At 34.8% G+C, this 26,343-nt stretch overlaps 1 protein-coding gene and 1 non-coding gene across 2 annotated transcripts in view; both read left to right on the forward strand.

Annotated features, from left to right (window-relative positions):
* Positions 1-26,343, forward strand: part of LOC115210368 (rap guanine nucleotide exchange factor 4) — an 853,913-nt gene that overhangs the window by 420,621 nt on the left and 406,949 nt on the right. Inside the window, exon 5 of the mRNA XM_036502201.1 lies at positions 5,877-5,937. Within this exon, the coding sequence (XP_036358094.1) occupies positions 5,877-5,937 (61 nt within the window). The remainder of the gene's footprint in view (positions 1-5,876; positions 5,938-26,343) is intronic.
* LOC115211303 lies at positions 16,930-17,128 on the forward strand. Its single transcript, XR_003881576.1, has one exon. It is a non-coding gene; the product is annotated as a U2 spliceosomal RNA (small nuclear RNA).

Raw genomic sequence — 26,343 nt, forward strand, 5'->3', positions numbered from 1 at the left:
AGTGTATGTCTGTATATATATTGTGTTTTTTATTTCTCTAAATCAAATTAATTGGCATTTATTGAATTTTGTCCCTTATTTTTCTCTAATATTGTGATTATATGCTTTTTCTAGTTAAGTTGACCTTAAGTATTGTTTACAAAATCGAGTAAGAAGCAGTTGGGGTAATTTTTCTATGATATACTACTCACTTAGACTTTGTGGACCTTAAATTTTGTTCACAAAGTTTAGTAAAGTACCAGAAGGCTACATTTTTTAAAAAATAACTTTTGTAATTGCTTAAAGTCAATACGTACATCTTAAGTTTTGTTCACAAACCCTGAGAATTTATCATTTATTTCTGTAATTTACTGTATAATCAGATCAATAGGTAAACACTAAGTTTTGTTTATAAAACCCAGAATATTGTCTTTATTTAATATAGATTTTTATTTACTCAGGTAAATAGAACTTAATTTTTTTTATGAATCAGACAAAATTTCAAGAAAACTGTAATTTAACTTTCTTATAACTACCACGGGAAGGCTTTGAGTTTTGTTTGCAAAACATTAAAAAGTTAAGAGAATGCAGTCTACATTAATTTGACTATTTACTACAGTTAGTGGACAAACCTGTGTTTTGTTTACAAAACAATAGGAAGTTGGAAGGAGAGTAACATTTTATATATTTAAAGCTAGTCTATACACCATATGAGACCTACATCTGTAACTGTGTATATACAATATTTATTATTTATATCTTGAAAGTAAATTACAGTACTACATCAGTAGCTTGGAACACAGAGCTGTGTGATCATTAATTATTCTTTAAGGTAATTCTAAAGTTGTTGGTTCAGTCCCCATTCCAAGCTACTGAAAGGAATGTTGATTTAATCACTTGGCCTACCTTCATGGCAATGCTAAAAAATATATTTATTAAACATAAAGATGTGTTTATGTATGTATCTATAACCTGTATATTGTATTGCTATTGATCTACTTGTCTATATGTATGTATGTATGTATGTATGTATGTATGTATGTATGTATGTATGTATGTATGCATGGATGGATGGATGTATGGGTGCAACGATGTACCTGTGTGTGAATGCATACACACATGTGCATGTATATATTAGTGCAAGCATCCATATTCATACAGTTAAGGTGTTTACAGATCATAAAAAGTACTCAATGCATTTCTGGGCAGAGTATGCTATTTTATATCATAAAGTATCTTATGTAGTGTATGTGTGTATATATACACACATATATAAGACACTTTGTGTGTATGTGTGTGTGTGTGTGTGTGCGTAATATAGTGGCCTCTTAGTTTTGCATGGTAGATTGGTTCCCCCAATTACAATGCAAATTGCAATTGTATAAAACAAAGTAGATACATTTTTAATAATATTTTTCATAAAATATATAAACCAATGAAATTAAAACTATTTATTAAAATGGAGATAATAGACATGATTATCATCTACCTCTGTTTGTGTATTGGATTTTATCTCCTATCCAAAATAATAGAGATTTTTCCATCATATTTATAATGTTACCACATATGTATGTTTTGTCTTATATAATTATTGAAGTGATTATACACACCTCTGATTTTTCTTTCTTCCTAAATTCCTTTTACTTGTTCTAACAGTTACTTTGTTTGTAATTAGTTAGTACACAGTTATTGTTAAACCTTTTCCATTTTAAAATTGATGCACTAAATTTCATTTCTGAAGAAGTTGACTTTTGTAATATTTGGAACACTATTCATTCACAATTATTTTTTTTTTAAGTATAAAAGAATTTCCTAACTTAAGCATTGGCATAGAGCACTGATTCTCAACTGGGATCAATACAATCCCTGAGGGTCCATATAAGATTTTGAGGGGTCCTTGCTAGCAAAATAGTAAATTATGGATCCACAGTAGTATTTTAAGGGTTCATGAAATAACGAAAATGTAAAATTGAAATGGAAACAAGGTAGTGTTTATGCATGTGTGAAAATGGAATAAATTCACACCCAATCTATGCTGATGTAAAACTGAGCACTATGTAAAGCAAGAGACAATTTGTGTGTGTGTGTGTGTACAAACTTATAGTGTCACACTCAGAAATACATTCATATATCATCATCATCATTTAGTGTCCACTTTCCATGGTGGCATGGATTGGACAGTTTGACTTGAACTGTTAAGGCCATATCTGTTCTGACATGGTTCCTGCAACTGGATGCCCTTCCTAATGCCAGCCATTTTACAGTGTGTGATGGGTGGGATTATGTGGCACAAGCACCAGTGCTTTTAACATGACACCAGCATGAGTGTTTTTGATGTGGTACCTGCACCAGTATCAATTCTGATGTGGTGGACGGGTATCTCGGTGCTAGATGTCTCAGTCCTTTGTTATCTCCTTTGTAAGGCTCAGTGTCTTGAGATCAGCCTTCAGTGCTTCATCCCTTGTCTTCCTAGGTCTCCTTCTTCCACATGTTCCATATATGTGCATGCACACACACACACACACACACACACACACACCAGGGCATATTCACACAAAAGGATGCACATCTGTATCATCTTTATTTTATGTCCACTTGCCATGCTGGCATGAGTTGAACTGGTCATCATGATCTGAAACAGTTCTCATTTTCAGTTACTGCCATGGAAAAGGAAGAGGAGTACACATTGCTCATATTATCATGCATTAGATAATGTGGTCTTAGATGCAATGTGCATAAGAATATGATGCGATGGTCATAACTGGAATTTCTTTGATCATAAATTTACACAATCGGGGTTTTGTAGGGACTAAATAGCAACAGCCTGCAATGAGTGAGCCTCTATGCAGTTGCTTTGCTTTCTTGAAACAGTGACCAACTATTCCTCATCTCACATCCTAACATTCTTATGAAAGGAAAGTTACATTAGAAAATGCAATCCATGAAGTATTAAAAAATAAAAAAGACAGGATGGTCACTGCTGGAATAGATTTGATGATAAATCTGCTTAGTCACAGCTGACTGGCATTAACAAATAATATCACCATCAACACCAACATCTCTACTACTACCACCATCGTCACTACCAGCATCATCAGCAACTTCACAAGCACCATCACTGCTATTGCCACAGCTACTACCACCACCTCCATCAACAGCAGCATCAATATAGTAAAGAAATTGGAAAAGAAGAGTAAATAAGGGTTTCCATATTTCTCTTCTAACATTCAGCTTAAAGAGAAAAGAGGGAAAAATCACAGGAAATAATGAAATTTGGCCCATTTCTTTCAATTCTTATTCAATTCTATAAACTGCAGCTCATTTTCTGCAATTGGCTCTGATTTCCAAATTGTAAAACTCCATTTGAATTATCTACTGCTTATTGCATAAGATCAATCATTTACAGATGTATAAATATATAAGATGACTTCCTTTAACTCTGTAGAATCACTTCAATTCTTTATATTCTTTTTGATTTCCTTTTCAAAATGTCTTCTCTCTAATTCTACTTATTTAATCAGCAACTACAAAATTATTTGAAGAAATCTGAAAAGGATTTGTTTGAAATTTAATCTATGATTTACTGTTGAACTAATGGGGTACGGGAATTATAATTAAAACAACAACAAATAGCTGAATGGAAATGAATAACAGACGTAAAACTCAAATGTTGATGATGTTGGTGGTGTTGAGAGTGATGGTGGCTGCCAATTTTGATTTGATCTTCTGGGTTTATTTCCCTCTTCACTAAAAACAGCTCACCCTATCATTAGAGATATTATATGTGTGTATGTGTAAATACAAATATATGTAGAAATACATATATGTTATTTGCATACTCACAGACTTACACACACATGTATGTGTATGTATATATATATCATGCACTGACATATACATATGTATACATACTGTGTGTATGTGTGTGTGTGTGTATTCAAAATATTTCCAAGAAATATAATTTAAAACATTACTAGTAAAATGTTACTTCCTCTGTTGGAATAGCACAAAAAAAAATGATTTCTATAGTTTGAAGAAATATCGACTGTCTCTTTCTGTCTTCTCGTCCGAGATATTTGAAAAGAGCTGGCTTTTCTCTAAAATTGGCTAATCTAATTTTATGGTTTCTTTTGCTGCTATTTACTCAATATTTACCAATATTTTTCCCTCTCTCTGGAACATTGAATTTTGTATCTGCAACAGAATTCTCAAAAACTGATGATAACTTCTGTTTTTTTTTGTTTTTATTTATTTTATATATGTATTTTTATTTTTACCCTTGTATCTGTTTGGGACTGGGTGTGTCTTATAGATTAATGGTTAATGTTAAAATCTAGAATCAAAGGCCAGCTTGTAGCTCAATATCTGGAAGAAAAACGGTAGGATGAAAGTGTTAGTTAACAAAATGGAGGAAAGTTAGATAAACGATAGTTATTTCAGTATCTTTGTAATGTGATGTGTAGTATTTCTACAAACAGCTGCAAACATCCACAGTATTCTCTGTCTGTCTGCCTCTCTCTCACTCTATCTGTCTGTCTGTCTATGTCATCAATGAGTATCAACAAGAATCTAATAGAAATCAAAGTTATATCTTGGATGCGTTACTTATTATTAAGGCTGTCAGAATGTAGTGTTGCACTAGAGTGGTATTGGAGTGGTACTGGAGTGGTTTAAGGATGGCAGTGAAGAGATAGTGAAAAATGAAGGTGTTAATAGAGGTTTGTACAATGATAATAAAATGGAAGTAGACTGGCAGTGGAGTTACAGTAGAATTGTGGTGGCAATATATTTTGACCATTTGTGTGGTATTTTATGGCAGTGCTGGTATGGGAGGTAAATTTGCAGTATAGTGGTAGAAGAATATGAGGAGCAGTGGAGTTGAGATGATGACAGTGGAGTGAGTTGGTGAAGTAAGCAGTAGAAAAATTTTTTTAATGATTAAGGCAGACGTGGTTGTGTGGTAAGGAATTTGAATCCCAAGAACATGATTCCAGGTTCAATTCCACTGCGTGGCACCTTGACCAAGTGTCTTCTACTATAGCCTTGGGCTAACCAAAGCCTTGTGAGTAGATTTAGTTGACAGAAACTGAAAGAAGCCCATTGTGTGTGTGTGTGTTTGTCCCCACCACTGCTTGATACCTGGTGTTGGTGTGTTTACACAGTCTACTGAAAGCACAAAGCCTGAAATTTTGGGGAGGGGACTAATCGATTATATTGACCACCGTGTTTCACTGGTGCTTAATTTATCAACCCTAAAAGGATAAAAGGCAAAGTTGACCTCAGCGGAATTTGAACTCATAACATAAAGATAGGCGAAATATTAAGCATTTCATCTGGTATGCTAACGATTCTGCCAGCTTGCAGCCTTAATAATAATATTAATAATATTTATAGAAATAATAATGATGGTTTCAAATTTTGCCACAAGGGCAGCAGTTTTGGGGAAAGAGATTAGTCGATTTCATTGACCCCAGTGTTTCACTGGTACTTAATTTATTGACTCCAGAAGAATGTAAAGCAAAGTAAACCTCGGCAGAATATTTTAACTCGGATTGTAGCAATAGATGAAATACTGTTAAGCATTTAATCCAGCATGCTAACAATTCTGCCAGCTCACCACTTAAGTAATAATAATAATAATAATAATAATAATAATAATAATAATAATAATAATAATGATAATTTCTTTTATTATATTTTATTTCTATTTAAATGCATAAATTTATAACTCATTTTTACATTGTTTCATGTAAAAGAGTTGGAGTGTGCCTTTGATTTTGTCCCCTAGCCAAAGTTGTTTAGGCATAACACTTGAATACTGTGTAAACTAGAATTCAATTATAACTTATTAATGATGATAATAATAATAATAATGATTTTTGTTTTTTGTTTTGCAGAGGAACAAGCAGCTAATGGAAGGTGTGATAACACCATTAAGTTCCTTAAAGACTGAAAGATGTAAGTTAGAATACTTCATATATATTATTTGTACTTATGCAATGTGCAAGAAAGAACCACTGCAGGTTTGGCAGCTAGTAGCAACCATTTGAAGGATTGGTGAACATTTAGTAGGAGTCCATTTTGGAGAGATACATTAACTTCTTTGACTTGATTTTTATTTCCAGTTATTATGAAATTTCTATTTCACTATATTTCAAAATAATGGGAGATTTTCTAAGAAATTATAGTATATTGTTTAGCAGTTAATTACGTTAACATTTTTTAATTTGGCAATGGTATTATATTTTGTTTCTTCCTTATGCTCAGATGGGGTGGGTGGCAAAAAGCAAGTGCCATAAATGGTAGCTTCTACTTTCCTCACAGCACTTCTGCAAACCCTCTTACTGGCTAATTGTTGCATATACAAACCAATGCTAGTTTATTAATCCTTTAACATTCATCAAATGTTTTTTTCTCCACATTGTTTTGTGTTGATCAGGTATTATCTTGTAGCCTTGAGATTTTAATTATGTCACTGTATATTTTTTAGACTAACATTGAAGGGTAGGTGTGAAAGGCTGGATCAGGCCAGTTTGAATATAAAACAAGAAGAATATTTTGGCTGGATATCACCACTTCAAATGCTAAAGGGTTAACTGTTTAAATGTCCAAGAAGAGTTAATTCATTATGATTATAATTTTCTGAACTAATGAATTTTTTCTTTAGTGATGGAATATGTTAATATTTACATCTATACTAAGTTGTACACAGTTTGATCTTTGAGCATCACCAGGTGTCTCATCCATACATGTGAACATATTAATGGGTTGTACTTGTACTTGTCTTTATAGCCTTATGGATAAGAATGTTACTACCATTAGCTTTAGGTATGGTCATGCAAAGAGGGAAAATAAAACTCAAAATATAAGGATATATATATTTTTATCAATAATAAGCAAACCTAGTTTGATAAGTACCAACACACAAAATTCTAGGTCCTTGAGTCATTATGTAGCTTCTGTTAACTCTTGACCCTTGAGTAACTGTTGCTTCTGCTAAATATTAATAAAAATACACCATTAGTTTTATAAATACAGGGTCCTAATCTTTGACTCTAGCTGGTATATCCTGTCCAAGGAATAAGACACTTGAATTTTATTGTTGATTTAGTGTAGAATTTAGTGTAGATGTAAATAGTAAAATGTTTCATTTCTACAGCTGAGGTTAATAGAAAAGTAATTAAAATTAGAAATTGCACTTTAGATATTTTAAAAATTAAAAATATGTTGTTTTGAATAGGTAGTTTTAGGCCAATATCAAGTTAAACATGTGTATGACACATATATCTATAGTGGAGATTAGTAGTTAGAAAAATTATAATCATAGTTATTATTAGTAGTTTAGTTTAATTTTTTTGTCATTTCAGCTGTGACACATGTGTTACAAGAGAACTGACATGATGATAAAGCAATCTTCACACCGTAATTAATAAATAATTAACAATGAAGTAATAAATACCATCTAGATTTTACTGAATTTTATTATGGCTATATTTTATTTATTTTCAAAGCAGTGGGTCTTCTCATGCTCTTCTTTTTTTTCTTGAAATACATTAGAAATTGTTTTATTATTTAGTTATTTTTGTTGCCTCATTTGTGATCCAGATATCCTGGTACATAATATTTAACAATTACAATTATATCAACAACAGCAACAACAAAAATAATAAATAGAAAATTTAAATAAAAGACATATTATTGTCTTTGGTACTTTGTAATTGAGTACTTAGTTTGTATGTTTGAAGCTGTCTCTTTAAGCTGATTTCTGAAATCTCCTTAGAAAACAATAAGAAAAGCATTGCTCTCTGGGTGGGTTTCTCTTTGCTTATGTAATACACATATTATCATGTCTTAATTTATTTATATAGTACATTATCCAAAACATCCTTTCCAAACTTTTAAAGAAAAATCATAAAATTATTAAAAAGGAAAAGGAAGCAAAACTGAAATCATTTAACAGTAATAACTTTTAAACATTTATAAGAAACATAGAAAGTTATTAAATAGTGAAATGGGAAAATTCTTTGATTTGTTCTCTTGCTATGTTCTTGTTGTTTGTTCCTTCTCAAGCCCTGCTTGGCTCATAAGGGCTGGTTTCCCAAGGTTCCCCACCTGGATGGGATGCTGGTCCATCGCATGTGAGCTGCTAGATGCAGGAGAAAGTTGTGGTGAAAGAGTGCAGAAGTTTACCATTACCTTCTGCTGGAGCCATATGGAGCTTAGATGTTTCACACATAAACACACACATCACCTGGTCGGAGATTCAAACTTGTGATCCCTCAACCACAAATCCACTGCTCTAATCTCTAGGCCGTGTGCCTCTACATTCCATTGCTATACATGAACAATATTTCCTTCATTTCTTAAAAATTACAATTATTATAACAATATTGTCATCATGGGGAAGTGAATCTAAGTTTAAAGAGACAAAGACAGGAAATAGGAAGAAAATGTCTGCAGTGAATGACAGTTTTATCTGTGGAGTCTGAGCAAAGGTGTTGAAACTGAACAATAAAAGAAACATTTTATAAAAATTCATTAAAACAGATACTTAAATAACTAGATAAGTTTCAACCAGGATTGACCCAGGCCATAACTTACTTAACAGCATCACCTGAAGAAGACATTTAACGATGTTTCATATTTTAGCTTCTACTATCATTTTATATTGATCTGAAGCATTCTTAGAGTTTTAGCGGTTTCTATACAGCTATATTTACTTTATGGTCATTACAGATGTCTGAAAACAGCAAATAATTTTCAAAATGACAGAGATCAAACTGATCGTAACAAAATGTAGATGTTAGGAAATGTGTAATAGAATATATCCTATTCTTTTTAATATATATACTCAGTTGTTGTTGGATATAAACCCCTGGTTGGCCCTGATCAACAGTATTTATGGTACATAGATAGTCAATTGAATGATTAGTGATGTTATACACAGATCTGGTGCTTCAAGTATGTTGTTTTTCTGCCTACAAGCATATCTCAGTATACATTCAACATTTTGTGGTTTATCATTTGGAGGGAATTGTTACAGTCTATCCTGAAAAGAAAAAAAAACATACACATACAATGATGTGCCTCAGTATATTTTTTATTCTTTTACTCTATTCCAACATTAGACTGTGGTCATGCTGGGGCATTGCCTTCAAGTCAATTACATTGATCCCATTTCTTTATCTGATACTTTATTTTGTTGATCATGAAGACAATGTAAAGTTGACATTGGTATAAGGGGTGATAAGACAATCAGATATATGATACCACAGGATATTTCTGTTCAAATGTACCTTTTTTTGCTAGTCCCACACTGATATAAATGTACACACACACACACACACATGCACACACACACACACGCACACACACACACACACACACACACACACACACACACACACACACACACACACACACACACAAATATATATATATATATATATATATATATATATAGCATCATCATCATCATCACCATCGTCTTTGTTTAACATCCATCTTCACTGCATACATGGGTAGGATGGTTGACAGGGACCGGCCAGGTAGAAAAACTACCCTAGGCTACTGTGTCTATTTTGGCAGAGATTTTATGGCTGGATGCCCTTCCTTATACCAGCCACTCTACAAAGTGGACTCAGTACTTTTTACTTGGCACCAGTACAGGTGAGGTTAGTTTTGGCATGATTTTTACAGCTGGATGCCCTTCCAAATGCCAACCATGTGGACTGGATGCTTTTAACATGGCACCAGCACTGGCAGGGCAACTAAGTAACTTGCAAGATAAGGAATTATGAGAGGGGCAGGGTATTTGAGGAGGGGAACTTGTGTCAGAAGATGAAAGGGTAAAGTGTGACAAAGAGACAGAAGCAGGTGTCTTGCCTGAACAGAAGGGGCATTAGAGGAGGTAATCCAGAGAGAGAAGGGGGTACTGAAATGTTCTTGGCTTTAAGGGTCTCATGAAAGACCTGGCTGGAGACCCAATCTTTTGGGTTCTTTTACAGACTACTGCAATAAGTGTATGAATCTGAGAGGAGAATATGTTGAATAAAATTATAATTAACTGACCCTCCTGTAGTTTCTTTTACTCAAAGCCAAGAACTTTTCAGCACCCTCTTGTATATATATAAGGCAAAGAAGAAATGATTCCTCAACCCTGTTTACCTTAACTAAATTTTATTACTATTCTATTGCATAGTTTTTAGTTTCTAACTAATGACCCCTGTTATAAGGATCATCCCATTAACCCCACCCTATAACGTCTATCTTTACTATCTCCCCCATCAAATTGAAATAAGATGTAATCTCACAACCTTTGGATATTACCTTGGACTTAACTTTTTTACTATTTAACTTTTTTAATTCTTACCATTATGGACTCTCTGATGAAGCTTTGGGGGTCAGTTTTTGTATAATTTTTGTGTTATGCGTCAACTTTAGCATGCTGGACCCCAAAAGTAGAAACAGCTGTAAGAGTACACTTGTATTCATTTATTTATTTCTATGATTGTAATTAATCAATAGATCTTGCTGATGTTTGTCAATTGAATCTCTTCTCCATTTTCTTCCTTGCCTTATAAATTCTGGATAAACTTTTGTTGACCTCCAATTATACCTATTATTCAATTGTACTATTGCCTTACAACAGTAAGCATTTGGATATAAATAGCTATACCTCCAGTGGTATATTGGATATTTATTATCCCTTAAATGGTTGCCTAATCTCTAACTCATATATATATATATATATAGTGGGTTGGGGTATGTTTCTATATTGCAAATTTTATTCTCAAGGAATTAGTCGATTCAAGGCTATTACAGAAACATGCTTGTTGAAGGTAATGTATTGAAGAGAAGGGGCATTAGAGGAGGTAATCCATTTAGTTACAAAGCAAAGACCTTACTCACTTAGGCTGCACCTGCCCATAGAAGTGCTCATAACTGAAATTATATGTTTTTAATGTCACCAGTTATTTCATATCAAACCATATATAATGCAATAATTAAGGTACTATTATCATATTTAACATGATGACCATCAGAAATCTATGTAGAAATATTCATATGGCATTGGAATACACAAGATAAGGTCAATGTCTGATACTAGCAGTGAGTTATTGGCTGGGTGGTTAAGAAGTATCTTTTACAGCTACGTGATTTTGAGTTCAATCTCATTGCACAGGACTTTGGGCAAGTGTTTTTTTTATGATATCCTCAGGGAACCCCATTGGGGAGACCATACCTGTACATAGCCTTAATCTGTTATACAGTTTAATGTTATCACCTTGCCTTTTGAGCTTTTAATGGAGTCCATTGTAGTGTAAGCATTCAGTATAGGTCTCTGGTTTGAGAATAACATCTGTTTCCACCACCAATTTCAGAGGCTCTGATAAGGACCTTGAGCACTGTTCTTCATCCTCTACTTAAATCAAAAAATTATTTTAAGAAAAAAGCCTCATTGAAGACACTTGTCCTTGGTCCCATGCAATGTGGTCTTAGGTTTAGTCCCACTGCACAGCACCTTGGACAAGTGTCTTGTACTACAGTCCCAAATTAGCCAAATTCTTGTGAGTGGATTTGGTAGATGGAAAGAAGCCCATTGTGTGTGTGTGTGTGTGTGTGTGTGTGTGTGTATGTGTGTTTGCACCCTTGTCTTGACATCACATGATGACTGTAAGTGAACATCACCATCATACAAGCAATGTTGTTTATTTCCAGTTTTCCATGCCTAGTCATAGGAAAGTATTACCTTGCTTGGAAACAGTGAAAGTTGGCAACAAAAAGGGCATCGGGCAATAGAAAACCTGCCTCAAAAACATTCTATCTGACCTATGCCAGCATGGAGAAGTGGATGTTAAACACAATTGTGATGATGGTCAACAACATACATGTATGACACATGTCCAGTATAATTGGCTATCATAATTGTCCAAATTTCTCTCAAATCACACCTTACTATCGTTATTTCTCTCAAATTACACTATGCTATCTTAGAAATGAATAGCAGCCAAATTTTTCTCAAATTACAACGTATTCTCTTATAAATGAAACATGATGATATTTTAGAAAAACACTCTTCAAAAACGGATGAGATCATTCATGGTTAGAATATCTTTAATAGTATGTCTGTTTTATCAAGGTTGATCTAAGATTAAACACCAACAGTAATATGACTAACAACAATCACTTCAAAAGTAGCAGGTAAATCTCCCTCAAACCACACCCTAGTGTCTTAAAATAGAAAGATCTAACTACAACTTTTTTGATCATCAGTCAGTTTAGTCCACACTGATCTGGGGCTAAACAACAACAACAATAACATGACAAAATAAGTAAGTGAAAACAAACAGATGGTATGATATATAGACATTGATACAGTTTTCCTAGGTAGGCAGATAGATGGTTCAATCCCTGCTAGTGTTGAACATATATCAGACATTGGATGCATTATGTAATCTTTTATCCTTTACTTGTTTCAGTCATTTAACTGGGCCATGCTGGGGTACCACCTTGATGAATTTTAGTCAAATGAATTGACCCCTGTACTTATAATAATGAAATTATTGTATACAGTGCTCAGGTGCACCACAACTTGTCAGAAAGTGCGTATAAAGTACATGCAGTAATGTACAAATGTCTGGAGAGCGAACAATGTATGAGTCAGATATATGCTTGTGTTTGTATGGAGGGGAGAAAATCAGGTGTAGTGTTGGCGAATCTCAGAAAGCATGGAAGTTTTGAAGGATGCAGTGCTCCGACAACTAACAACTGATGCCGGCAGTTTGTTCCATACTTCAGCAACTCTCTTGTAAAGCCTGGTACTTATTCTCTTGGTCTCTTTTGCTGAACTGCTAAGTTACAGGGATGTGAACACACCAATACAGGTTGTCAAGCAGTGGAGGAGAACAAACACATACACACACATTCACATGGCAGGCTTTTTCCAGTTTCAGTCTACCAAATCCACTCACAAGGCTTTGGTCGGCCCAAGGCTATAGTAGAAGACACTTGCCCAAGGTGCCACAAAGTCGGATGAACCCACAGGAAGGTAAATTCTTACCACACAGCCATGCCTGCATGAGTAACTTAAGTAGGAAATCCTACTACGACTAGACAAGACTTGTTCAGTTTTCAGATTAAATTGGTATTGATATGTGGGGTTAAAGATAAGAAAAATATCTGAAAAATATTGTTTTGTAGCAGTGGTCTCTGATGATGCCTGTATGCCAAAGATATCTAACAGTTTCTTTACTTTTCCTTTTTACAAAACTCAAACAACATCACAGGTTTTTCTATAGAATTTTTTTTCTTATTTAATTATATTTGCATATATTTTTGATTTTAATGCAGATACTGACTCTGAAGTTGAATTATTTTCAAGCTTCTATGATGTGAAAAACTTTTGAGACAATGTTAAATTGTTCATTTTAATTTCCTGACTTAAAGAAGAGGTAATTCAAAACTCGTATGCAACATATAAAAGAGAAGAGAGTATAGTGGTGTTCTTGTGTCTCACATTTTTCCTTTGTAGACACTCTTTCATTCTCCTTTCAATTTTTTTTTCTTTAATTATTATCGTATTTACGTCAGGTTTATTGTCTTACACTTTTTCTTCTCCCTTAAATACATTTTCTCTTGATGGTACATCACTTACAACCTACTAAGATACAATTAAGCTATCATATTCCTCATTAGCTCCTCTTTTGTTCTTTCTTTTAGTTTTTCTTTCTTTCTTCCTATCTTTCTATATCTGGCATTTCCCTCCCTTTTTCATACATTTTCTTTGTATTTCCTTTCTCTCTATCCTTCAATCATATTTACTTTCCTCCCATCCGACTCCTTCATTCTCTTTATTTCCTTTGGCTCAGACACTGTTTTTACTGTCTCTAGCTTGTATTTCATACCTGTTTTATTTAGTTATTTAATGTCAGAATATTAATTTTTATAACCCACACTTTCTCCAAATGTTCATTATTATTTCAACCTGAAAAATTTTTTAATAAATTAGTATCTTGTTTTGAATAAGTAACAATTAATAAGTATCCAGTTGAGCATATGCATGAGAAATGTGTGTATGTGAATGTACACATACACACACACACTGTTTTTGTGAGAGATGAGTGAGAAAGATCATGTACGTGAGCTCAAAAGAGAGAGGGAGAAAGAGAAGAGAGAAGGAGAGAGAGAAGAGAGAGGGAGAGAGAGAAGAGAGAGGGAGAGGAAGAGAGAGAGAAAGAAAGAGAACCAGAAAGAAGATTTGAAGAGAGAGTGAATGAGATAGATAGACAGACAGATAAAATCATAGGTAGACTGAAAGATAGATAGACAGAGAGACAGACAAAGAAAGGGGAGAAAGTGAGGTGAAGAGAGAGAAAATTATTTGAAGAGACAGAGACAGAAAAAGAAAGGAGGTTTGAAAGAGAGAGAGAGAAATGGAAAGAGAGAGAAAAATAGTTTCATCATCATCATTATCATTTAATGTCTGTTTTCTATGCTGGCATGGGTTGGACAGCTTGATGGGAGCTGGCAAGCCAGGTCATTGCACCAAATTCTGCTGTCTGTTCTGGTATGGTTTTTGTGGCTGGATAATCTTTCTAATATCAACCACTTTACAGATTGGTCTCGGAGCTTTTCACCTGGCACCAGCTCTGGCAAGGTCTGTTTTGACACAGTTTTATGACTGGGTGCCTTTTCTAATGCCGGTGCTTTTTATGTGACACCAGTACTCAGATGCTACAAAATCATAAGGTACTTTAGAATGCTTCCGTACTTCCCTCTAACACACTTATTCAATTATCTGGGTTTTTTTTTTACTCCTGTTACCACTATGTTACAGCGCCTAGTCTGTCTCCATCACCTTTCTTGATTCCTTCCTATTTTACCTCAGAAAACTTGGGGGTTTCTATTGATACATTATTCTGGGATACATTTGGACTCTCATACCAAATTCAATAATGGCAACATTGTTTCAAGACAGATGCAAATAATCACAGGCAGTGAGTTGGCAGGAACATTCAAACACTGGAAAAAGTGTTTTTGTGATATTTTCTTTGAGTTCAAATCCTTCCACAGTCAACTTTGCTTTTCTTTCTTTTGGGGTTAATAAAATAAAATACTAGTCAAGTTCTAGAACCAGTGGTATCACGTGATACTCTCCTCTCAGAATTATTGACCTTGTGCCTAAATCAGGAACCATTATAAAAGTTGTTGAAGTTGCTGTTGTTGTTTAACCCTGGGTCAGCTCTCATCCAGTGAACCTATGATCAAAAACATTCTTACTGTGACCATCCCATCTTATTTTCAGGCATAGAATATCTAGGGCCCCATTAGCCTATGTGTCCTTCTGCTGTTGTTGTTTCTTGGCTTTAGATCAACATTGATCCAGCTGAATTAAAAGAAGTGTATCAGAGACCAAGCCATCTTTTGCTCTCTGTGCAGGAACTCAGCAACACAATATTCAGTGTTCTGTTTCCAACATGGTAGGCAGTGATTTAAAGGAAATTTAGCTGTTATTTGTAGCAGGACAAACATTATGATGCTCCTTTCTTTCATGAGACAGTGTGATATATATAAAGAGAAATTTGGCTGCTATTTCTGGCAGGTTGAACAATCACATAGGGTCTTCCTGTGGGAAGAAGGGTGTGATCAAATTTTTGAATGGAAGCATGCCAAATACCAGAACCTTTTGCAGAATTGTAGCAAGAAAGGATGGTAGTCATGACTGTTCCCAGTCAAAGTTGTCCAGTTAGTATGGAGAATGCTTAAAGCCATCGGAATAAGAGAAAAAGAGCGAAATGTAGCTGTGCTCAGGATGAAAGGCAGCAGAAAGTGCCTCTTGCCAATTCAACCTCAATCCAACAGATCTATAATCAAAGAATTTCCAACCATGACCATTCCAGCTTTTTAATCAGACACAGTGTATCTAGTGTCTTAAAACTTATTCAGTGAATCTTTTTTAGAGAGAATTTTGAGAGAGATTTAGCTGCTATTTCTAGCAATTTGATTGATCATGTAAAGACTGCCTGTTATTGTTTAACCACAAGTTATTATTTAACCACAAGACTTCTTGTTATTGTTTACCCAGCAGATCTATAACAAAGACATTCTTGCTTGGACCATCCTGTCTTTAGTTAAAACTTAGCATATCAAGAAGTATCTTATGTTATCTGCTATATCCTCTTTTGAAAAACAGTAAAGTGTACGTTGAGAGAGATTTGGCTGCTGTTCCTAGCATGTCCTGAAACCACATAATCTCACGTACTGCTAGTGTTAAAGTGCAATGTCTATGTATGTAAGGTACACTGGCTTGGTAAACTCCTGCAGGCAATGCGCTGAATACTTGTTATAAAGAGTACTCAGTGCATTGTTATGTATTTTTAACAATGTATTTAAAGCAGGTTGTTTGTGCTGCAGTAACGGAATGGGCAGTAATTGATTTGTCAAAAGTCTGCCAAAACATCACTTGTGTATACATATCTAAACACGCACACACACACACATACACACACACACACACACACACACACACACACACACAAAAGTAACTATATGCATACATATATATATTTATACACACTAATTGCTTCATATATATACGCACACTTCCCATACCTATACATACATGTACACAAATATGAAGATACACATTTACAAATACACAAATGAAAATACACACACACACACACACAACACTGCATATGTTACTTTGTATGTACTAATTCAGATAGATAGTTTGGCTCAAATGAATATAAAACATATTTTCTATATGATTTTCAAATGAATGTTTCTTATTTAGGTACCTGGCCAGCAGTTTTGAAGGAAAAAATGTTAGTCAATGCCATCAACTCCTGTACTTGACTGGTATTCTATTTTATTGACCTTAGAAAGATTAAAAGCATAGTTGATCTCCATGGGATTTGAACTCAGAAAAGAAAAAGACAGATAAAGATACCTCAAAGATTTTTTTCTGTCACTAACAATTCTGCCAGCTTGTCTTGGGCTTCAGCTTAATATCTGATACAGTTCCTATTTGGGGCCATCGATATTAAACTGATTTTTAGAATGAGGCGAAGAGTTAGCGGCTTACTCTGCCTTTACCACGGGTTGGCCTAGTATAGCAGTACTTCCAGGATTCAGCCCACAAAAAAAAAAAAAAAAGAAAGAATATTTAGAGAGTGCTAAAACAGATTTAAGTCAGAAATACAGGACTGCAATTGTGTAGAGACAAAACAAGCTGGAGTTAAATATGCATGAATATGAGTTGTTTGGGTGTTGATTGAAAAGGATTACATAATGATAGATAGATAGATAGATAGATAGATAGATAGATAGATAGATAGATAGATAGATAGATAGATAGATAGATAGATAGATAGATAGATAGATAGATAGATAGATAGATAGATAAATAGATAGATAGATATGGAGAGAGATATAGATAGATATGGGGATATACATATATATATATATATATAGAGAGAGAGAGAGATAAATGTAGCTAGATAATTGGGTAGATGGGTGGATTTTTGAATAGATGGGTTAATAGCTAGACAGGCTAGCTGTAGAGACAGATAGGTGAGTAATCTTTTTGTTATCATTAGTTCTGACCAGCAATAATAAGACTTTATTTAAATATGAGTGATGATGAAGACACAAAGGACACATCATCTTCTACATCCCCTTTTCTCCTCTTACTTTGGTTGGACAGAATTGGTAGAAGTGGATTTTCTATGCCTGGATGCCTTTCCTGTCATCAACCTTCACCTGTTTCCAAGTAAGGGAGTATTTCCCTATGACCAGAAATGTTTTTCACAGAAATATTGGAAATGAAGGATACCACTTATATGATAGTGACACTTGTTTACAACTATCACATGATGTCAAGACAAAGAAATAATAATACACATATATACATATGCACACACACATACACACACATATATATATATAGAAATAGAAAAGAATTTCGTTGAAGTGATTTTCCTTATGTTGTTAGTTGTAGTGAAAAAATATACAATAAAAAAAGAAAAATGCACAAAATTTATATATTTTTGATATATTTTAAGGGATAGAATATTATGATAGTTGATCATGTATGAGAGATTGTTTGTAAATGAATATATATATATCATATAAATGAATATATATATATATATATATATATATTTATATATATAACAGAGCATATAGTGAGGGATTATCAATCCGGGCAAAATACTTCATAAGCACTCTCTTGATACACCAGGCTAATAATATTGTTTAAATTAGTAAGGTGACAAGCTGGCGGAGACTTTAACATAGCGGGCAAAATGCTTAGCGATATTTTGTCTGTCTTTATGTCCGGAGTTCAAATTCTGCCATGGTTGACTTTGCCTTTCATCCTTTCAGGGTCAATAAATTTAGTACCAGTTGCATACTGGGGTCAAGCTAATTGACTATCCCCTCCCCCAAATTTCGGGTCTTGTGCCTAGAGTAGAAAAGAATATTGTTTAGATTAGTATTCTTATGGCAGAGTCTGAGTTTATAGTTCATCACAATTCTATATTGTAAATCTGTGGTTGGGCTCCTGTCAAACTGGTTTTTATACAGAGTGATATATAAGACACCTTGTTTTATATATATATATGGATAATGCCATACTAAATTCTGGTGCCTTCAACTTAGGTACCATATTCATCTGAATCTAAATTTTACTGTACTATATATATATATATATATATATTATATATATATATAATATATATATATATTCAACAAGCAGCCGGGGCTGTAGGAGATAACACTTTCCCTCAGTGCCACACAGTAAGGATGAACCCAAAAGCATATGGGTAGGAAGTAAACTTCTTTAAGTCTCTGTTGGCTTTGCTTTTGGTAAGCCGTGTCGATTTTTTTTTACAATTCTGTAAATAATAATAATAATATTTTATAAGCTTAAAGCTTATAAGTGATCACTGTGTAATGATAGAGAAAATAGTCTAATATTGGAGCGTGTAAGCCCTAGCTTCAGGTCAGCCCAATATCTAGCATATCTAGTCTTTGTAGCATAGTATGAAACTGTGTAGTAGTTCCCTTGTTGGCATGAATTTGATGGTGGTAGTGGTGATGGAGGAAGAGATAGTAGTTATAGTGGTAGGGTATAATAGTGATGGTGGTTGTAGATGCGGTAGTGAAAGTGGTGCTGATGAAGGAAGAGATGTCAGTTTTGGTGATGAAGATGATAGAGGTGGTGGCGGTCATTGTGGGATGGGTGGTGAGGTGATTGTGGTGGTGATGTTGATGGTGCTGGATTAAAAGTTGTACTGCTGATGGTAATAGTGATGGTGGTAGCTGTTGGAGTTGGTTGTGAAAGTGGATGTGATGGTAGTGGTGAGGTGATGGTGGTGCTGATGGGAATGTTGATGGTTGTGGTAGTGGTGATAATGCTGGTAATTGTAGTGATAGTACTGGTGATGGTGCTTGTATCATAAATATTTTGTAGTTGGATGTTCCTACTGCTATTGATCACTTGGCCATTAAAGGCTAGGTGTCATGTAGCAAGTGCTGTGGGAGTACACCTGTCAAACCCTATTTGAAAATATGAAATAAAAGATGAATAATTATTCTGATTGCAAGATCCAAAAATTTATTATTTATGAAGAATTTCTGACTTTCTCCCAAGAATTCTGGAATTGTTTGTACTAATAACTTTCACATTTCCTTTGTTCTTACTTTTCCATGCAAATTCAATCTTTAGTCAACATCTGACCTAAATATCCTGTTTTGAGTTAATGAGGGAACCTTGATATGGTTTTTTGATGTAGTAGAATGAGAAGTCAAATTTTCTTTAAACCACACACTTCTACTTTAGTCAAAAAAGGGCTGGACAGATTATTAGGGCTGATTTGGGCTTAAACAAGAAGAGCAGCTAGGATAACAACAACAACATTTTGTCTTATTTATTTATTTGCATTTTTATTTTTTTTATTACAATAAACAACAGGATCAGTGGTTTTCAATGGGTCAATCACTGTTTTATTGTATTTAAGAGGGTGAGAATGACAAAAGGGGGCCATTTTTATATGTTCTAAGTTACATGGTAATTCAGAGCAGATAAAATGCCACAAGGTATTTTTGTTAAAAAAAAAACAACTGTTTATTATTAGCTGTCCTAAACTTTGGTTCCATTTTAGAAGCTGGTTTACTAAAATATAGTGTGGATCACTATAATATTTAATGGTCAAATTAGACAACCAAATATTGCAGTGTTTTACATCATGTACCTGATCTGCTAAGGATACCCCTGTTCAATTCTCCTGTATATTATGGAATTTGGAGACATTGAAGGGTAATCCACTTGAAAACTGGAACCTGGGTGAGCCAGCCATACCTGGACTGCATATGCATATGGCAACACTATCATGGCGTCAGATATATTGAAAATCAAGTTGGTTGTTACCATTCTGAGGCAGTAGGTAATAGGAGCAGGAATTAACTCGAAGGTCTTACAACTCAGTGTATGAAGAGGCAAATTTAGGTAGGACTGGGTTGAGGGTTTTGTTAAGATACTTGGGGCTTGGCTCAACCAGAACTCAACATTGTTCAGCCTCACTCAGAAATGGGGTAAAAGAAAGTTGTCCTTGGAAGACTGAATAACAGTAGCTAAGACTTGTAACAGGTCACTGTACCTCGTCATAGAAAACACCTAACCAGATTGGAATATATGCTTTTATACTTGTTGTAAAAGGGACAGGTTCTGTTGGTCAGGAGGCCCATCCGCTGCCAATACCTAATACAATGGTTTTTTGGGGAAGTTGTGGCTGATATGCAAATATTTTTTGAAGCTGCTACATTTGTAGAGATTTCTTGATAACTACAGTAATGAACCAATATGGTTGCCTTTCATACAACACACTATTCTGCTGCAGCTTGTCTCTTTGAGCATGCTATAGCCATAGATGAGGGGCCAGCCAATGTTGATCTTTTAGCATCTAGAACATTTCGAGGCACTCACTGCTCTCTACCTGCTGAATAATGTAGTGAGTGGGAAATCTACCATATTCTATAAAATGTTATTTGAGGTTATGGTTGCCTGTGAACAATTCCAGACATTGATAATGACAAGTTGGAGTTGTTTCTTTTGAAACACTTTCTGGTCATATATCATAGACAGTTTTCAGAAGTCTTTGACCTTATAGTGAAAGAAAGGGTTTGGGATAAGTGCTACAGGCATGACTGCGTTACAACTGTCAGTAATAGAATCTGCTTCAAAAGCAGATAGAAAGGCTATGACTGGACTCCCATCGTCATATAGGTCTATTGAATTAGAGCTGACCCAGGGATCAACATTGACATGTAAAAGAGTCTTTACATAGTCATTTGCTTGCTAGAAATAGCAGCCAAATCCCCTTTAGATCTAACACTACTATCTTATAACAGCAAACACACATTGGATATAGTCATAGATAGTCTGTGCTTCAAAAATAAACAAAATTGTCATGGTAGGACTACCTTTGATTATAGACCTTTTTTCATCAATGTTAATATGAGGCAAAGAACAAACAATATTCTAGTCGTCAGTAGATGGCCAAATCTATAAAACATCATATCAATTACATTATGGTGTTTATTAACACCTCTTTACATTCCTAGTTCAAATCCTTCTGAGATTGGTGTTACTTTTTACTCGTTTGGATGATGGTAAATGAAGTACTAGTCAAGAACTGGATAAATCTATCTCCTCAAACATGACTATAGCACATGGTATTGAACTTAGACCCATGTGGTTACAATGTGAACTTCTTAGCCACATAGCAATATCTTACTTAATTGATACATGATTTTATCAATTTCAGAAGAATGTAAAGCAAAACTTAACTTCTGTGGGAGCCAAAAATCATTCTTCTATAGAAATCAAACCTACCTCCAAGGGCGACCAATATTAATTATTTCTGCTATAGATACAAGACCTGAAATTTTAGGGAAGACGTCTAGTCGATGACATTGACAGCACTGCCCAAGTGGTATTTATTTTATTGACATGAACAGATAAAAGGCAATGCAGATCTCAGTAGAATTTGAACTCAGAAGGTAAAGCTGGAAGAAATGCCATTAGGCATTTTGTCCAGTATGCTATTGATTCAGCCAGCTTGCTGCCTTTGATAACCACTAATATTAATATCAAAAAGAAATCTTGTTGCAATGTTCTTATGATTTGTCCATATTATTCTGTAAAGAATAAGGTCAGTTTCCCTGTTTTCTCTGGCATGTATATTCCTCCATGGATGGGACATCAGTCTATTGCTGAATTACTAATTTTTAACAGCTGAGTGGACTGGAACAACATGAAGTGAAGTGTTTTGCCCAAGAACACAACACATCATCTAGTCCAGAATCAAAACTACAATATTAGGATTATGAGTCCAGCACCCTAACCACTAAACCATATGCCTTGACATGGAATGTTTTTATGGTTTTGCGAAAGTATTTCTGTTGCATTTTATTTCTCCTGTAATTGGAGCAATACATACATGACATATTGAATAGAACTGAACTTGGTAAGCATACTTCATAGCAAAATAAATTGTTGAAAAAAATAAGAAAATTAATAAAAAAAATTATACTTTGTTTAGTAATTATTGATAGAGCAAAAACTCAAACAGATTTGTGTATGTTAGTTTCTGTGAATTGTGAAGTATAAAGTCAGACTAGACACTGAAACAAATAAACAATAAACAGACAAAAAACTGTGGCTCCTAATTTCTGGTGTTTGAATATGTTGGGTGGTGGTAGTGATGGTGGTGGTGCTGGTGATAGTGGTCACTGTGAAGACAGTGGTGGTGGCAGCAGCAGCTGTAGCAATAGTAGTGATGGTGGTTGTTGCTGTGGTTGTGTTGCTGATGTGGTTATTGCTGTGGTGTGGTGGTGGTGGTGGTGACGGTGGCAGGGGGGGTGCAAGTGGGCAGTGATATGATCATGGAATGATTATAGTAGTAGTGGTGGTAGTTGAGATGGAAGGGAAGGATGTGTAGCAATAACTGATTCTCAATATTGATCAATAAACTTCTCAGAAAAGTAAATTAACGCTAAGCATACCAAATCCCACATCATCATCATTATCATTATCAACTCCACCATCACATCAATCATCATTATCATCACTATCATCATCATCATAGTCATCCTACCATCACCACTCATCCTGTTAAAAACAGCAACCAAATCCCTCAAGTTATACTCTATTGACCAAAAACACAGGAAGGGTACATTTGATAATGTCATCCTAAATAGTTGAAAGGAAGATGGGATGGTTACACCTGGAATACCATTGATCATAGTTTTGTTTGATCAAGGTTTGCCTGGTGCTAAATAACCAGGCAAGATGGTCATGACTGGAACACCTTTGCTTATAAGTCTACTCAGACAAAGTTGACCTGTGGCTAAAATAATACTACTAACATCATCATCTCAATATAATATATATTGAATTTATACAGACTAGCCATATACGATGTTGTTGTTGTTGTTTAGGCTCGGGCCAGCTTTGCTCAAACAGGCACTCTAGCCATGGTCATCTTGTCTTTATGGCAGTATGTCAAACTACATTATTTCATATTATCTTAGATAAAGCATTGGAGTGTAACAGGTTGGGAAGTTTGGCTACCATTTCTAGCATACTGAACGACCATTTGATTGTCCACATGATTATACTGTGCCGGGTCATTGGTAATTAGCATGCAAAACATGTTTCTTGTTAATTCCCATTTGAAATTCTGATTTCTTGTCAGGAAACAAAACATGTGAGGGTTGTAGGAAAGGGTGCTGGGATAGAGACATAAAATTGGCACTGGCTGTATTCTGAAGAATAGGAAGTTAGCTTTCTGTCTAATTGCCCCATTTTCGGCCTACATTTTGTTTTGGCATATAAAGGTCACAGAAATATTAACAACATGAAATTTGTTTCTCTTGGTGAATTGGTGCTTTTATAGCTCAAACAGCAGAATTTGAAGTGTTTATGTGTAATGGTAATACCAGAATCTAGAAAATGGTGCCCCTAATATATTTCTGGAACTATTGGCAACAGAACTATGCCATGAAGATTTCCCAGGGGTAAACATTTTGTGTTTAGATTGTACATAGGTGAATATGTGTGTGAATTTGTTAGTCTGTATATAGGTTTTGTGTTCAACTGTAAGTATATGTCTGTGTGTGAATGTATATGTATGTAATTACATGGTTGTGTGTATATGTATGTAAGTATATGTTAGCATGTATAAGGTGTGTGTGTATGTTCTTATATATGTATGTATATGTAAATGAATGTAGATTATTGTGAATACATCTATGTGTAGGTATATATGGAAATGGAAATGAAAATAATTGATTGACTGTACATGTTTGGAAGTATGTGTGTTTGGATGCTTGAATGTCGGTTAGTATGTTAATGAAAATGTTTTGTGCTTTTGCATATATGTGTGTATTGGTTAGTTGTGTGAATGTCAGTATATGTTTGTGTATGTATATGAATGTTTGTGTTTAGATGCATGTGTATATTTGTAGGTCTAGTCTAAAGATACAGTATAGCTAAATGGTTAACAAGTTCACTTCAAAATTCCAAGTTTGTGAGTTCAATTCCAGTACTTGGCATCTTAGGCATCTAAATGGTTAACAAGTTCACTTCTAAATTCCAAGTTCGTGAGTTCAATTCCAGTACTTGGCAACTTAGGCAAGCATCTTCTACCATAATCTTGAGTTTGGGTGAAAATGGACAAATGAAAACTAAGAAGAAACCTGTCAGATGAACAGTAATTTAATGATCCAGCCTTGTCATTCACTGAATAACATCAATTTTGCTTGAAAATTACATAAAGGGCACAAATTTTATGGAGTACTCAGCACTTACTGTACATGGTACCTCAATGAACAGGTAATTCAGTTAATTGGACAACTGAAAACCCATTGTTGAAACTGACTGAGATCCTTTTACTTTGTTTTGTTCATGTTTGTGGATGTATGTGTATATAAATTTGTATATGAATGTAAATATCTATGTGAGTGTGTGTATGACTGCTTGTGGATGGGTGTGTCTTTAACTTTGTGCATGAATGTGTGTGTGTGTGTGTGTGTACACTTGTGGGTGTGTATGCATGTAGGTTTGTATCCGATTGCAAGTTTGTATGTATGTGTGTATGAATGTGTGTGCATGCTTGTTGGTGTATGTATGTGTGTAAGCTTGTGTGTGAATGTAGGTATCTTTGTGGGTGTGTGTGTATATATATACCTGTTAATGTAACAGTATGTTTGAGGCTGTGAATGTGTATGTAGGTTTGTGTCTGAAGGCAAGTTTGCATGTGTGTGTATGTGAATATAGTGTATACTTGTAAGTGCGTGAGTATGTATAAGTAAGTTTGTGTGTGAACGTATGAATGTTTATAGGTGTGAGTGTGAATGTAAGTTCATGTTTGTCTGCGAATGTCTATAAAGCCTAAATAGGCTTTATAGGTGCAGGCATAGGTGTGTGGGAACAAGCTTGCTTCCTAACAACATAGTTCCAGGTTCAGTCCCACTGCATGGCACATTGGGCAAGTGTCTTCCACTACAATCTACTATTATTAGATTAAGAACTCATAATATTCCACACTGGATTCAGTTAATTATGATAATAGTGCACTGCTTTTATTATTTGAAGGGCTAGAAAGAAATGCAGTGGGCATACATGTTGGCTGTGCACCATCATCTTCATTTAACATCCATTTTCCATGCTGGCATAGGTCAGACAGTTTGACAGGAGCTGGCCACCCAGAGAGCTGTTCAGGTTCCAGTTACTTGTTTTGGCATGTTTTCTATGGCAGGATGCCCTTCCTAATGCCAACCACTTTAGTGTGCTGGGTGCTTTTTAGATGCTCCCAGCATGGGTGCATTTATGTGGCTCTAGCACATGTCCATTTTGCATGCCACTAGCATGGGTACACTTTATGTGACACTGGCACCTGCAAGACAAAGACCTCTCAGCTGGGAAAGGAGTGTGGGCATGGCCATAAAGGACATGCCTATATGTATGAATGGCCATGATTTTACTTAGCTGTATGTGAATGACAAAGTGTAGAGGAACTGAGAGAAAAAGTGCATATAAGAGGAATCAGATGTAGTATGCAAGAGAGAAGTTTGAAATGAAATGGATATGCTTATGGAGATTAACAGATAATGATGTACTTTGTGGACTGAAGTAGAGGGTAGCTGTAGAAGAATAAGGAGGGGTAAGGAAGACATAGGTAAAAGTGGTGGAGGTTCATCTCAATGTTGAACTTCATAGAGTATTTAACAAAAGGCTGCAACAAATGGTAAAACTGCTGTACAAAAGGTCCATTTAACTGAAGTGAGAATGAA

Source organism: Octopus sinensis, linkage group LG4 (genome assembly GCF_006345805.1).
Source record: "Octopus sinensis linkage group LG4, ASM634580v1, whole genome shotgun sequence".
NCBI classification, from domain to species: domain Eukaryota; kingdom Metazoa; phylum Mollusca; class Cephalopoda; order Octopoda; family Octopodidae; genus Octopus; species Octopus sinensis.